The sequence below is a fragment of the Neophocaena asiaeorientalis genome, unplaced genomic scaffold (assembly GCF_003031525.2).
Source record: "Neophocaena asiaeorientalis asiaeorientalis breed wild unplaced genomic scaffold, Neophocaena_asiaeorientalis_V1.1 scaffold889, whole genome shotgun sequence".
In the NCBI taxonomy this organism is placed as follows: domain Eukaryota; kingdom Metazoa; phylum Chordata; class Mammalia; order Artiodactyla; family Phocoenidae; genus Neophocaena; species Neophocaena asiaeorientalis.
Genome location: NW_020171798.1, coordinates 1,238,999 through 1,255,610, shown reverse-complemented (window position 1 = coordinate 1,255,610; position 16,612 = coordinate 1,238,999). Strand labels below are relative to the sequence as shown.

Here is a 16,612-nt window from a genome sequence, read left to right as displayed (position 1 = left end):
TGGATTTTGAGGCATTTTCTTAATGGAAGCTGACACAGATCCTTAGTTTTTTTTTGTGGGCTTACCATCAGTCCCTGGTACTACAGTGACAGCAACTATTCCATGATCAGCTGCATAAACCCCTCTAGGGCAGCGATCCAAGCAAATGTCAATTCCCGAGTCTCTCAGATTTCTGCAGCATACCTTGTATGAGAGGGTCAATAACTCTTCGTGGAAATGAATTAAAATAATTGTCAGATCACTAGCACCAACGACAGGTCCAGGAGAAAAGCTACGAGGAATTATGCAATTTGACCAATTTTGGACTCATTATCCAATTCTGCTTCCCAGCAGTGGGAAAGAAAATAGGAGAGATGTGGCATTACCTGAAGATGCTGGTGAGCATTTCAGATCAGCCACACAATTCAGGGGTCTAAAGGAAAAAGAGGTGGGCTACACAGAAAACACTGTTTGCTAGGTTCAGGGCTGTGGCTAGCCCACGTCATGCCATGATGCAAATTAGAAAGTTGCCCCTTCCTTGGGACATCTGACTTGCCTCTGCCAGAAAACTGTCATAATAAATAAACAAATCGGCAACGTCCACCAGGGGAAGGGTGCCCACAACACTGCAAAGCACACAGTCATGCTAGAGTGGGCCCTGCTTGTGCGACAGAAACTCATCTCTTTTGACAGGAGGCTGTTTATGTAATGAGATGCAGGCTGGGTGAGAATTCAGTAACCGGGACTTAGAACCGAGTCCCTGCGAGTTAATCCACAATGGGTTGCCATCCATGGTGTGACGGGCTGAGGACAGATCAACAAAAGACACAAACTCCTTCTTAACAAATGTCTCCACATTTCCCTTTGCTCCTCATGCGGATAGAGTTGTCATTTTGAGGAACGGGAGGTTCCTTTTCTGAGCTTACGGAAGACCAGTGACAAAGCAGGGACAGTCTTGCCACTCTCTCTGGCCCCAACCCGAAGGATTCTGGTTCATTAAGTCTGGGATGGGGCCGAGGCAGCTTTAAGAAGCACAGCCCCGGTTGAAAACCCCTGGGGCAAACTGTGTTTGAGTCCATTGCAATGGCATTTATATACGTGAAGTTAAACGCTTAAAGGCGAACGGGTTGGTGAGGACTCAAGGCCCAACGCTTAGAATAGACTTTAAACAGTTCTGGAGGCGAAAGGCTTTCACCCAATGTCTTACTTCACTGAAGCTGCATTGAAATTATTCTGTAAGTTAACCTCTTCCGTTCTCTTTGCATCTGGGACGCTGCTCATCCTTCAAGGTCTGGTTCTGATGTCGCCTGTTCCGTAAGCCCTTGTCTTACTGGGACTTCCAGCCTCTGTGCTTTCTCCCTCCGTGAATGATGGGCACTTGACGTTTATTCTGTTCTACCTTGGAGACGGTTCTAGGTCCTGGCTCACCGTTTACGTGTGTGTCACTCCGCTGGACTGCACGCTCCTGAAGGTCAGGGGCCACGCCTCACTAGTCTCTGTCTCCCGTTCCTGCCTCACAGCGGGTGCGTAGTAAGCGCGAGTGTGGTTAACAGCAACGCCATGCCTGCTGATGATTTCTGCGTTTGTGAGGTCAATGAAAATACCGCCAACGTTTTGGTGCTCTCGTGACTTCTCCAGTCTCGGAAAAGCGGCAAAGACCAGTGGGTCTTCTGTATCGCACTGTTTGCTGCGGAAGTTGGCTGGCTCAGCGCTTCAAATACGCCATCGGGGAGCCAGGCCGAGTGCTTGCCAAGAACGGAGATGACATTTTCTGTAGTGATGATAAAGCTTCACAGAAAAGTACGCATCTGTTTATTGCTCCACCTGCTAGACTCGCGCTGAAGTCTGGCAGTGCTGTTCGTCCACTTTGGTAAACGAGGCAGTTAACCACTCAAGTCCTGGGAGGCACCGCGGGCTCGTCTGAAACCAGGGCCCTTGTGTAACAACACAACAGGGAAGAATCAGTTTAAGCCCCGGAGAGTCACCGGATGAGAGCCGCTGACACACGTTATCTTCTCATTTGCTCCAGGAGAGACGTAGGGCAGCCTACAGAAAAGGGGGTGCTCTTAGCAACAGAGGAAGGCGAACGTGTGCCGGAGGGCTGTGCAGCCAATACAGATCGTGACTGATCGAACTGGCGGTTAGCATCGGAGCTGGGATGGCACTGCTCTTCCCAGGGTGGTCTGGAAACAGCCTGCCCCAGTCACCTGCAGGTGCCTGTTCAAAATCCAGATTCCTGGGATTACCCTACACCTACTGAATTAATCTCCGAGATGGGACTCAGAAATCTGGGAATTTTGAACCAATACCTCAGGTAATTCTGGTGCACACTGAAATATGAGACCAGCTATGGAAGGGGATGAACACACAGGGCTCTGCGTATGGAATGACGGAGATTCAGCATCACCCACCTGTCACTGGGCCTCCGTAAAAAGAGGGAGAATGCAAACAACAACAGCTAGGTAATAGTTATAGACAAGCTATGAATCTGATGTCATTGAACAGTCGTTATAGATTATTTTGTTGTCATATATTATGCAGGTCTATCCTGTTTTAAGCTGATCTGATGTGTAAAAATCTGAACAGATTAGTTAACAAATGAATATTCGTTTTCCAAAAGGATTTCTTGAATGAAAGCATTTATCAACTGGTTCCAATGGCCAAACACTTCAACTAGAATTGAATTTACATACAATGCTGGAAGACTGCTTCCACGCAGGGCAACTTGCACACTCTTCCTTTGTGGTCCTGTGCACTGGAAGAGTCTCTTTCCCTAGGGAAGGGATCACACTTCTATTTTCCCCTCTACTATGGGATCACACTTCTATTTTCCCCTCTACTATGACGGGACTGATTCTCACTGTCTTCAAAGGAAGACCTGCCCTTGAAGCTAGTAAATTAACTGGAGGACAGCTAAGCTTTACCTAGAAATTCATTCTGAATACAACACAACAACTGAGCGGTCATTTCAAATCATTAGCATGGCCACCTTCCCAGTGGAATTTATAAGGAATCCAAAGTGCTAAATTTTAAGATAGAAATTTAAAGCTGAGACCCCTTTCTTTCTTTTCATATAGTCCTCGTAGAAGGTATGAAGTAATGGCTCTGGAGTGAGAGAGGCCTGGGGTTAAATCTTGGCGCTCCCACTTACTAGTTGTTTCCTTTAAGTTTACTTAACTTCTCATAGCCTCAGTTTCCTCTCCCATAAATGGAACTAAAATCATCAACATCGTAGGGGTATTCGAGTCCAAGCTGATGTTCCAGCCTTGTCCTTACAGGGAGTTCTCAGAACACACAGAAGTTACTATCAATAAATAAGAAATCAGATGTAGATTCCACTCCCAAACATATTAAAGTCTATTTGAGATCAGATAGAAAACAGCCATTCACTTTTTGGGAATAAATCCAAGGAAATGAGTGACGATATACAATAAAAATGGAAAATAAAGGAGTTCCAAAATGGCAAATATAGACCCTACGTGTCTCTAGAGTTGCTGGAATAGAAGGAGAGGTTTTGGTGGTCTGTTCAGCGGAGCCTATGAAAGGGTGAGGTCACATGAAGTGTCAGAAGCATAGTCGAGTGTTTGGAGCACCACCACCCAAGGAGGGCTCCCGCCCAGGGATGCTCTGATCCCTGCGGGCCATCCCGGCCGGTCAGCAGCACTGATGCTCCCCGACAGCAGCAGTGCAGTTTGTGCTACATGGAGTGAACGAAGGGCAGTAGAGTGGTTCTTGCACTTGATAAGGAGATGTCGTTTCCTTTGAATGCAAGAGGATTCAAAAACCTAGTGTAGTTTGATAGTAATAAAACTTTCTCCGTTAATCACTATGAAGCTGAATTAAAAACCATAACCCGGGTTCTAAAAATGGCTTTACTGCAACTGCACTTTCTGAAGAGCATTCAGAGGTGCAATGATTACATCAATATCTGATAACTGTCACTAGGTCACCCTGTGTGGTCTCCTGGGCATAGGACACCAAGAACTAGGTGGTCTTTGGCAGGTAAAGCATAAAGGGAGGAGAGTACACCTGGGTCCTGACCTCCATTCTGCATCCTGGCTGTAAAATCGTTTCCAAATTAAATCGAGGGTACTAAACTATCCTTAGCCCCCAAACTTAAGACTCCACTTAATAAGATCCTAAGTTGCTTCTTCCCAGAGTTAAATTCAAAGTGCTCAGGTGAAAGTTTCTAATTAAGGATCCTTTCATCATCAACACCTTGGGTCATACCTATAAATGAATTTTTAGTGAATTACCAATAAGTGGTACCTTATGAGAATTACCAGATGGTACCAGATGAGACTGTGAAAGGAAAAGCATGATCTCTACAAAGAGGCTTGTACATATTTTTCAAGATCCTGTACTATGGGGAATATTAATTATAACTGCGAAGAGATATGTTAACAATCCCACGATAAACTCTGCTTTTTCAGTCCATTTCTGTTCCTGTTCGTGAGCATTGTACAGGTTTTGCTTGTTTCCCATTCTTGTCTTAACCAACTCATCACTTTGTCTGAAACAAAATCCAGCCTCCACTGTTGTTTTTACGGAAGGTTTCATAAAATCAACCAGTCTGTGTATATTCCTAGGTTGTGGAACTTTTCAAATTAATACGGTATTGGTCCACTGTCCCATCAAGGATGGAGGAAGAAACACTGAGTATTCAGTATTTGCAAAATCTTTTCAAAATATGTGGTAGACAGCAGTAGTAACATGAGTAGTCTTCTTGCCGTTATTATGTAGAAAGAAACAATTTTATCGCTTTGCCAGATTACTCAGATTCGAAAGACTTGGTTAGGGAAATCAATTTCTTTTTTTAACTCTAATAATAGCATGAAAAACTGGGTATAATAATTCAATAAGACCGTCAATTAGGAGTTGCTCAGATTTCCTGGGTCTCTCCCATGTATACATGGTATTAAATTTTGTGTGATTTTTCTCTTGTTAAAGAAAAGAAAAAGACCTTCAATTAATAGCTACTTCCAAAAATCGCTTTATAGTATAGTGTGTGGGTTAATAAACTTTTAGCGAGTCAAAGTACGGCATGAAAAGAAAAAAATATTAGGGAATTAAGAGAATTGTATTCAAATTTATATTCAGTTTTAGTTTCCTTTTTTGTTTGTTTCATTGGCACTTTATTAAGTGGTAGAAATTTACAGCGACATTTTGACATCAATCCTTCCAAATTAGGTGTGAGAAGACCTGAGGATGGATGTTGAGTACTAGGCCCATTATGTCAATAAATTAAGGGCAAAGCCAAGATGAAAAATAAAAACCTATGTCCATTCGCTCACCCAACGTGTATTTATGGAAACCTGACTGCGTGTAGAGCTCTCAGTGAAGTGCAACAGGTAATAAAAAATAGGAAGACAAAGCTTCTTCTCAAGGCACTTGTAAGAAATTGTCAGAATAAATCAGGTAAGAACGTTGGCTGATCAGTATGAACAGGGTGTCTTCGTAAGAGAGACGAACCTGACGCCACATTCATACTTTGAATGAGGATTGTAGGAATGTACACGGTACCCTCTGAAGAGTGGGATGATGGAGGCCTTTCAGCTGTCTATGCTTTTTTATGGTTTGGATTTTTTACAAGCATGTGTTATTTTTGTAATCAAGGAAAGAAAGTCAAAATTGAAATATTTCTGTGAATCAACACGGCAGGTAAACAAGTGAAGAGACAATATCTGTGGCCTTAGGTTGTTGGTGCCTTATGGGTGGATTTCTGTCTGTTTTAAAGTTATTTTGTTGTTCTAAAAGAATTTTTTAATGCCAGGTTTAATTCAACAGTAAAAGAAGAGTATGAAAAGTGTAAGTTCTTTGGTTTGAATAACCTGCTTTATTATGCATTAGGGGCAGAAGAGCCCTCGGTTGCCAGTTTTATTTCTAGCGAAAGAGGAGGGCTGTGAAGATGATCAAGGGATGTTTTCTATTTCTGTTTCTCATATACTTTTTCAAAGTACTGTACGATGGCCAGTCTAGATGGAAACTGGTAGCATAAAACCCGTATCAGTCTGCTTGTAATGATATATTTCATTATCATCTATGATTAGGGTAACTCTTCTGTCATTAAGATGGAACACAGTCATTCATGATTCCCTAATTTCCAAACCCTTTCATATTGTTAATATACTGCCCTGGAAAAAAAGAAAATGAAAACAATCCCTGGCTACATTTCAGCATGTTTAAAAGCTTCAGCATGAAAAGCATCGGCAGCCTTGCCCTTCATGTTTCCAGAAATCCCAGCCACACATATTAAATCCAAATGGGACCCTTCTTCACTTCAGCAAGTCCTAGTTACATCATTGACTCTTTGTCAAATTCTGTAATCTTGTTTTTAGTGTCGCTTCAGGCTGAATCATTCTTTTCAGAAATGGCACAGATTGTGATATCTCTGTAGCTTACTTAATACAACTCAGCTGTCACTTTAAGTGAAAAAACTGTTGGAGGATGAGAAGTTTTCTGTTAATGAAGGCTCATGTCCTTGTAGCCGTGAACAAAGGCTGCCTGGTACTTGCTAACTCCATTTAAAAATCGTATTATTTTGCAAAGTTAATTGTGGGATTCCAAGTACCCTCTAAGTGCTATTGAATTCGTTTACTCATTTTGCACGGTGGGGGGACCAGGGGTTGGGCGGCAGTGCTCTGTGTGTCATGCCACAGCCAGACAACACGGCAACCCCGGGCGGGGAGAGACATCCCGAGCGGTGATTCTGGTGTAACTGAGGCCTGATCCGAAATTTCATTTTCATGGCAGTTGTATTTATATTTGCAAATTCATTTACATTCTTTCTGAAAGTCACATCTAAATACTTCTGTTACCTAAAATTACATTTATCAGAGTCCTAAGTAAGGGCATTTTATTTTATTTATTTATTTTTTAAAATATTTATTTATTTATTTTTGCTGTGTGCCGGGTCTTAGTTGTGGCATGCAGGATCTTTTTTTTTTTTTTAGTTGCATTATGTGGGATCTAGTTCCCTGACCAGGGATCGAACCTGGGCCCCCTGCGTTGGGAGCGCAGAGTCTTACCAACTGGACCAGCAGGGAAGTCCCAAGGACATTTTAAAAGTAAGAAATAAATGAGAAGGAAAATTAAATTTAAAATATGCAGTACATCTAGGATGTGGACCTGGTTGTAAATGAGGATCTACACATACGTGCGCCTGCGTGGCTATCGTAACGCAGTGGGATTCAGACACACCTTCACACGTGTTAATGGGGAGACCCAGGGACTTGTTTGCATGTAACTGGCACGACCCCATGTCACAAAACCAGAAGGAGCAGAGTAGGGTCTGGCTTCACAGTGGGATCACTTCCATTTAAAGTATATTTAGAAGCAGTGACCTAGTAAAGCAACTTCTGAACTTTGGAGAGAACTCTTCTACCTTCTTTTCAAAAGAGCATCACAGCTTTATTCTTACTTACAACTAAAAATCTAAGTAGAAATCCTGTTTTGATGAAGTTCTTAGAAATGACTGAAAGGAAAAAATACTTTCATTTTCAAAGTTAGTTAAAGAACAACTTTTCAGTTCTGCAGCACATCAGACTGGCTCTTAAATTCTGATTTTAACAAATTAACATCACCTTGAAATAGCAAATTCTAGTGGTATTTGGGGCGGAGAGTTAGGGAGCTCACACCCAAAAGCCAGGCCGGTGGGCAGATGGCCAGCGGCAGGTTAAATTCGCCTCTAGCTCATTTACTACACTTTAAGCTGCATCTTTATGGAATGAAGGCAAAGCTTAACGAAGACCCCGTAAAATGAAATGATGCAGACCAACCTTTTATTGCACCCACAATATTTTGGTCTAGTCCTTTCCGGTTGTCATTGAGTCCTCTTTTCCTCTTCCCATTGGGTAAGGAGTTAGCCAAAGTCTTGTCATCAAAAAATGCACACACCAGTTTTCTAAACAGAAGGCTTCCTGAGCGAGTGTAGTTTGACAGTATAGAGTCCAGCTGAGATTTAGGCATAAACACATCGAAGCCTTCAGCAAGTTGCACTTCTGGCTACCAAAAGAACATAAATATGTCATTAAAAGCAAGGTTTGAAGCAACCAACTTTGGGTATACGTGCAACAAAAAAACATCACTAGCTCTTGCAATGGCCACATACTCTGCAAAGCACACAGCCTTGGCTTTGTGTGACAGTGTTTGCGACTTACAAAACCAATTACTAGTGACAGTTCACCAAATGAGATGCTCTAATTCCAATATTAAGTCTTGTCAAAAGCAGTGGAAAGGAGTACGCTGGAAAAGCATTCTCGTCCTTAGAAAAAGTTAAGAGAGAGCTGGATAATTCCCAAAGCATTTAATTCTAGAGCTACCCAGGGGACTTGAGACTTTTGGGTGAAACGTCTTCATTTTGTAAAGGAGGGAACACAGGCCCCAAGAGATCACAACAAAAATGACTTAAAACTAATTTAGACATACTCAGTGCGTTACTATTTACAGATCACTTTCTCCTGCGTTAAATAATTTGACCTCATTTGCCTAAGGACACAAACACGAGGCTACCCTCTAGGTCCCATGCTCTTGGCACTAGGCCAGTGGTTTTAAGCTGTGGAGCTGTATTTTTTTTTTCCTCCAGTGAAAACTTAGGTCAACTAATATGTAAACAACAATGCTGAGCAGGTGCCCTGATCCCTATTTTTGGGAGGAAAATCTGAAGCTCTATCCCAGAGCACCAATGGAAAACCAGTGTGCCAATCACAGTGCTTCCCTGCTGGGGGTTTCCTGACTGGGATACTGGATCAGAAGGCCGATAAGGGCCCTTTCAACTTGAACTCTACCACATAAGCTCAGACACTGATAATACATTCTCTATGCACATGCCATGGACGTTTACAACCCACCTTCCCATCTTTCAACCCAGCTCACACCATTTCCTTTTCAAAGCCTTTCCTAACTGTTTCTTTCCCGAGGAGGCGGCTATGCATGCTTTGTCACTGCTATTTATCTGACATACTTATATGACTGTGTTTACTATACCGTATTATAATTATTGATTAGATCACAGCCCTTCCTGTTGCCTGGAACTCAGTCTTTGTTACCTCTAGGGCCTGGCACATTGTAGGCACTCAATAAATTCTTGTTAAATAGATAAAAGTTCATTCGTCATTATCTAAACTACTAAGTCATTTACTGTTGATTATAACACGACGACTTTAAAATAATAACTTTAAGGTGAAGAAGTGCAGTTGGTAAACTTTTGTTAGAAAAAAAGTCAGAAGGAATATTCACTTAGGATGTATCATAAAAGCTTTTTCTTAGATACCATATTTAAAACTTTGCAAAGCTGATACTACTTTAAAGATTTTCTAAGTCATATTAGAAATGTGAGGATTTGGGACTGGTTTTTCTCCTGGAGAGTAGGAATTCTTTTTGTTTGTCCTGCGGTCAGAGTAAAGGGCTCAGAGAAGGGCTTAAATGAATCAGATGACTTGGGGACGACTTGGGGCCCTGTTGCTCCCAAAGGGAATTCTCAACTGGATTTTCCAGAAAGTCATCTCACTTCTCCGCTCTACTTTGCCATTTGGCTTTTGGTCTCTGAATGCTTGGTAAATATCACTATGGACACAGTGCTGCCGGATGGTTTCCTGACTTTCGCACCTCAGTGCCGGTGAAGGTCTGCAGAGGCTGACCTTCTGTGCCCCCAACTCCTGGGACAGAAGCTGTACACTCGGCACTCGATGCGCGTTGGCTGAATGACTCGATGTAGCAATGTTAGGATTGAGAGGGTTCTACCATCAAAATTGAAGATGAAGTGTCATTTATAATCAGAATTTGATTTTGCACATCCTATGGCTGACTTTAGACCTTTTATGCTAAATGAACTGAGCACAGATTTTTGCTAAGCACTCCTGTATCATGTGGATGCCGTTAACAAAAAAAAAAAAAAGGACTGCAGTCTACTTTATAGAAACAGCAACTCACAGCTATTTGAGGACCCGGGCTGGGGGCTGCAGTAGCCCTTAAATTTGCAAGAGAGAAAAAGGAAAGATACCATACCATCTTCTCTCGTTCAGGTATCTCTGCTGGATTCTGGTACCCCCAAGCAGGTGTTTAAAATTCAGCCATCTTGTAGGACTTGGACCCGGTTTGAGAGACTCTGACCTAAACTGGCCGCCAGGCAGAACTAGCCACTTCTTCCTTCACATATGCAGAGTATTTTCTACGAACTATGTTTCTGGCACTTTTCACACTGCATTTATTTAGTCGGGAGTTTGTGTTTCTCATCAGAATGTGTACTGTCTTTTGCATTCAGAGTGCCAAACACCCAACTAGCGCCTGATAGATTTTTCTCAGAATCAACAAAACACTATATAACAATTCATTCAAAATGACTAGTATTGATTTTGAGGTCTTTTATCCCCACATAAAGGAAGCATGTGTGGAGTCTGCCCTGTCCGGGTCCGGCACGCCAGTCTTCTCCCCGCAGGGCCCATGCTAGCTCAGGGAGCAGGCTACCTAGAGAACACTGCCCTGGCTCAATCAATCGATATTTACTCAGCATCCTCTGTGTGGAAGGAGTTTAAGGTCGGGCTCACTAGACGAGACACGTTCATAAACCCCCAGCATACAAACTGGAGAACGATAAGTGCTACAAGAGGGGTACAGACCATTAGGCAGCATTTGGCTGGTGAGGGGGGAAGGGGTTTTGGTTAGGGGGCCAGGATAGCATTTTATCAGGGCCCTGGAGGTAGGATTTAGGAGAGAGATGCAGTCGCTGTTTCTGGCATCTGCTGGAACCCCTAAAACTAAGTCTCTGGAGGTCTCTGTGGAGCCGAGAGACTGCCTATGGGGTCAGAGTAGCATTTTGATTTCTGAGATGCTCCCCCGATGCAGAAGCTGTCGATGCTTCGTGTTCTACTTTCTACTGCCAGACGGTTGTTGTTATTTTGGAGCACTCCTTCCAGATCAAGGAACATGAACTGGCCCAGCTATGCGTCCCTTACAAAGGAGTCAGTTTTATTAGGTGGAGGCCAGCAGCAGAGGCCAAGGTGGCTGGTCTCTGCCCCTCCCTGCTCCTTGCACGCTTTCTTTCATGCAAGTTTCTTAGCTGGTTGTCGGTGAGCACTAAGGGGCCACAACGCAACGAACCAATTCCTTTAAAAAAAAAAAAAAAAAAAAGAGGGGAGCTTTACATCCTGAGACATGAAGAAAAGATACAAGGTCGATTAATCTCAAATTTTTACTCTGAAACCTTTTTATTTCTCCCACTTTAGAAATATAATGGCAGGTGGATTCCAGCCGTGTAATGATCCACAACTTTGCACTTATATTTAAAAACAGGTTAAAACTCTTTAATTGTATGCTTGAATCTCTTCTTTTTGTTTACTGTCTAGTCGAAGCGAGATCTCTCTGTTTACTGACGATGGCTATGATAGAAACCACCACTATTCCAAATGAGTATCGTTTTAAAAGCTACACTTCCTTTGACAGAAATACTATTTGATACTCGAGTGAGGACAGACAGCTAATACACTAATTTACAGATTTTATTGATTACTGAAGTAATATGATATTTATTTTATTTTTTTGCGGTACGCGGGCCTCTCACTGTTGTGTCCTCTCCCTCTGCGGAGCACAGGCTCCGGACGCGCAGGCTCAGCGGCCATGGCTCACGGGCCCAGCCGCTCCGCGGCATGTGGGATCTTCCCGGACCGGGACACGAACCCGTGTCCCCTGCATCGGCAGGCGGACTCTCAACCACTGCGCCACCAGGGAAGCCCCTGATCTTTAAATGATGACATCCAAAGTATGGGGCAGGATTTACGACGCTTGGAGTCACCATTTTAAGAGTCTGAATTCCCACTATAAATTTGGATTTCCATGTATGTCTTGCCGAGTTTCAGTACCTCAGCCACTTAGCACAGTTATGCATCAAATGGTGACTTTTCCTATCCAGTGGTGTTGCATCTTACACCCAGTGAAGTTCGGGAGGCAAAAACCGCATGTAGTCATGAGGACTCTTGAAAATGTTCTTGGACCCAGGCCTGTGGACACACTAACCATCTTGCTTCTCTCTGCATTTCAACTGTGGTCTCCCTTTGCTTAGAAGTAGTTGGGGTCACGGTCTAGTTTGGCTGGGGGGATCCCATAGCACCTGGTAGACTAAGAGATTTTTCCCTAAGTCTCTCTGAACATATCATGTGACTCCTCTATATAATCTAAAGAAAAAATGTAAAACTATTTTAAGGCCATCATAACAAATTAATCACACCGGGAATATTTCTGATATTGGCTGTTTTATATAAGGTATTGTCAGTAGCAAATTACAGTAAGACATGTAAAAAGCTACATGTGGTCATTGGTTAAAAGAGTAAAAGGAAGTGCGTGAATGTTTGTTCATTTTGGGCATTAGCCCCAGATTTTTAATTGCAAACTGGTGAATTATACACAATAGTTCTTACACTTGACTTGCTACCTAGTCAAGTTTCAGACTGGCTCAAGACTGAAACCTACAAGAAAACTATGGATGAAAAGGCAGGATTTGGACTGAAAACATATAACACAATTTTTAAGAATGTTTAAAAGCTACAAATTCAACCTTTCTGTTCATAGTATTATCATATACAATGATCCTTTTTTCTCACTTAGTATTTATTTAGCAGTGTACTAGATGTACTTCTACAAAAATGAGCTTTAGTTTATGAAATAAAAAAAACACAAAACCCCTTCATAATTGATTGTATTTTGCTCGCAAATGCAATCTGCTTCTGTTTGAGAGAAACTGAAATTGTACCCTGTAACTCAGGTCTGCTCCAGGTAGATTTAGCAAGTATTACCATTACTGTCTATTAAATGCCACTCCAAGATCATGGCCAATAAGCTGGGCGGCCCCAAGAACCCACTGGATTGGAAGGCGGGCCTGCTCTCATTGGTCCAGCTGGCACAGCTCAAAACAGCGTGGCCTGGGGACGTGGCAGAACCGAGAACCACTGCATCAAGGGGGCAGAGGCCCCATGGTGGGTGGACCCATTGTGTAAAAAGGCAAGTAAAAAATGCTCAGGCAAGGGCTTCCCTGGTGGCGCAGTGGTTGAGAGTCCGCCTTCCCCCAAAAAAAAAAAAAAAAAAAAAAAAGCTCAGGCAAGAGGTTTATCCAAAAGTAGGCGTAATCTCTAGACTAGCATATACTGGACGTTGAATAGGATGATAATTACAGGAAGTCATTAAAGAGTCAATTCTGGATTATTAAGTCAATTATGGATTTTTATTCGACAAAATTTTGGTAGAACTAAGAATTTCACAGGGGGGAATTCCCTCGCGGTCCATGGTTAGGACTCGGTGCTTTCACTGCCAGCGCCCTGGGTTTGATCCCTGGTCGGGGAACTAAGATCCTGCAAGCCTCGTGGCGTGGCCAAAAAAATAAATAAAAATTAATTAATTAACGAATTAATGAATTTTTGAAAAGACAATACAGTTTGGCTCCTTGAACACGCCTCCATGCACTTGCATAATGAGACACTGTCAAGTCATTCAGGGATGTTTTCAGCATCGTCCTTTCTCAGGTGGTAAATTAATGACCGAGGACTTGGGCTTCATTTATGCTCAAGCTATCTGAGCCAGAATGTTTAACACATAAGACTTCAACCACTGCAGTCTAGCTTCTTGCAACACAACTCCAGTGAAACTGCTCCTCGGGGAAGATGTCCACCACTGAGAGCCAGTCCTTAACCCTCTGGGCAGAGGCCAGCTCCACCTTGACAGCCTGCTAGCCTTACGTCCTACTGCCCTGTGGTGACTGTTTATGTGTTTTCCTCATATGGTATACTTGAAGGGCGAGGACTACTTCATTTCAGTAGCCCTGGAAAATGGCGCTACGATTAGCATGTCTTCGCTACTTACTATAGTCCAAGCCCTAGGCTGACGCGCATTCCATGGGTTTTCTAATTTAATTCTCATCACCCTATGAGGCGGCCACTTTCGTGATCCCCAGTCTGCAGATGCAAAAACTAAGGTTTAGAGAGATTAGGTAACTTGTTTAAGGTTAGCCAGCTAATAAGTGGTGAAGCAAGGATGTGAACCCAGGCAGTCTGCACTAGAACTTGAACTCTCAAGCATATTCCTGCCTTAATTTCAGGGTGTTGATGAATAAATTAAAAAATCACTTGCTTGATTGATTTGCTTCACCAGTTCCCAGTGGATTACTTTATTTATTGGGCTAAGAAGAAATTAAGAAAACAGATTCTGAATTCAGGAGCTCTTTATGTTGAAAGCACCAATGCATTTTAAATTATTTATTTTAAGAATGACATAAACATTAACAAAATTATCTTAAGTTGATGGGTATCCACAGCTGTATCTTCTGATAACTTTTGTGTTGCCTAGGATTACTGGAAAGTATTCATAGGAACGACACCAAACAGAAAAACACTTCCTATGTTTTTTAAAAAACATTTTGAAATATTTAAAAAAACCTGATGTTAGTGTTTCACCGTGGCCAAAGAACAAGCCAAACAAGAAGCAACAACAAGGAAATAAACCTAAGCCACGTATATCTGCCCAATAAATCCAACTAGGTAGGGAAAAACAGTGACTGTAAAAAATTCACAACTGTCTTGTCTGAGTACTGGTAGAATACTGGGTTGGGAACTCCTAAAGAAAGAATTAAATATTGTATTTAAATCTGAAATTTGGGGTTTCTGCTTTTGCTTCTGTGTAGTTCAGGTTTCAGTTTTATTTAATGTGCTAACTTAAAATGGGTCAAGTAATCCTGCCCCCAAAGAGGGGCAGGATTTCTGGCCACTCTCTTTTTAAAAACACTATTAGCTCATGTGTATTTTTTCATGTATATGTACACATAACTTTACTTAACAAACATGTATATTTATCCCTATAAAGGTACTTAGCTAGGACTGCTAAGGTTTAAAAAAGACCCAGTAGGGCTTCCCTGGTGGCGCAGTGGTTGAGAGTCCGCCTGCCGATGCAGGGGACATGGGTTTGTGCCCCGGTCCGGGAGGATCCCACATGCCGCGGAGCATGGTACCCACATGCCGCGGAGCATGGTACGCGTCTGGAGCCCGTGCTCCGCAACGGGAGAGGCCACAACAGTGAGAGACCCACGTACCGCAAAAAAAAAAAAAAAAAAGACCCAGTATTTACTGAGTGCTTAAAACATACTAGGTATTATTCTAAGTGCTTTACATAGATGTCTTCATTTAACTCTTCCAGCCAGCCCCGTCTCTGAGGTTTGCACTATCATCATTCCCATTTTATGGAGAGAAAACTGAGGGAGGTGAGGGTGGGTGCACTTGCTCGGGGTCACACAGCTGGGCTTGTAGCCCAGGCATCCGGACCTCAGAGGCTGCACCCTTAACCGTGAAGGTCTCCCCCCAGAGACTTCCAAGTAAACAGCACACACAGCCATAGTCTAACCTTCCAGGTCTCCTTTGTGTCACGATCGTCTCATGAACAGTTAGTGAGCGGTGGTCACGTTCAAGAACAGGGCTAGAGCAGGGCCCCAAGTCTGGCACTCAGTGGGTAAGGGCACACTCAGCCCTGGTCTGGGAACCAGCTCCACCTTTCTGGCTTTGTGGGCTTGAGCAGGCTACTTAAGCCCTTTAGGCCACCGTCTCCTCATCTATAAATTGAGGATAATACTAGTACCTCAAAGGGCAAGGATGAGATTTGAAAACTTATTTGGCAGAGGACAGCACACAAACGCTACTGCTACTACTACTGTTAATGCTGTTATTATTTTATTATTATTATTATTTTTTATTTTATTTTATTTTATTATTTTAAAATGTATTCCCTGCGCTTGAGAAGCCAAGGGGGAAGGAGCAGAAATCACGTAAATAATTCCAAACTGGTATAGCAAGTTCTGTAAAGGATTGTTGAAATCATCTTGGTGCTTTGGGCGGGGGGATGTGTGCACAGTGAGGAATAACAGGGAAAGAACAAGAAGATAGGAGTTCAATTGAGGAGAGCTTCTGATTAACGCCAAGTCCTAGACCCAAAGTTTTCAAAGGTGATTTTGTATGTTGTGCTTAACACAAATGGAGACGTTTGGCCATCTGCTGAGTACCTTTTATGTGCCAGGCACCGCAGGAGGACTTCCCCGTGTGCTCCAGGTCATTTAGTGCTGACAGCACTCCGAGGTGCTGGACTGTAGCTGGTTTTGATTAGGGCTCCCTGTTTCTCTGCCCTGAGCAGGGATACCCGTCAGGGGTCAGAGGGTCGGCGGTCCACCTGCAGTGATCTACAGCCCCTCACGTTCGTGCCTGTGCCTAGATACACAAATTTGTATTTGGGTGACTCTAATAAAAGTCACAGCATAAAAACAGATAATGCATTGTGAACTTTAAACAATTTACAGTAATTGTTTTTTTTTTTTTACATTTAAAAAACAATAAAGCACAGGTTTTATGTGTCCTTTTTTCATTGCTTCCTGCTCTCATCTTTCTCCTGTGCTCCAAACGTCTAATGACCTTTTGAGGACACTCAGCTTCTTTTTACTTCCCATCCAGCACTGAAGGCCTGCTTCTGCTCCGTCCTCCCTGTCTCAGTTAAGGAAATCAGTAGCATCTAGTAACCAACCTCGTTTTCCGGGATAGAAATGTGGGGCTTACTTCTCCTGAGCCACCAGGTCCTCTGTGTGGGCACCCCCGGGGGCCTCTCACTTCTCTGTCCC

General features: G+C 42.9%; 1 protein-coding gene and 1 non-coding gene across 4 annotated transcripts in view; both read right to left on the bottom strand.

Moving 5' to 3' along the window:
* Positions 1-16,612, bottom strand: part of BEND7 (BEN domain containing 7) — a 75,161-nt gene that overhangs the window by 26,867 nt on the left and 31,682 nt on the right. For all 3 annotated transcript variants that reach the window (XM_024739626.1, XM_024739701.1, XM_024739774.1), the window contains exon 5: positions 7,758-7,983. In XM_024739626.1, the coding sequence (XP_024595394.1) occupies positions 7,758-7,983 (226 nt within the window). The remainder of the gene's footprint in view (positions 1-7,757; positions 7,984-16,612) is intronic.
* TRNAG-CCC (transfer RNA glycine (anticodon CCC)) lies at positions 6,953-7,025 on the bottom strand. Its single transcript has one exon. It is a non-coding gene; the product is annotated as a tRNA-Gly (tRNA).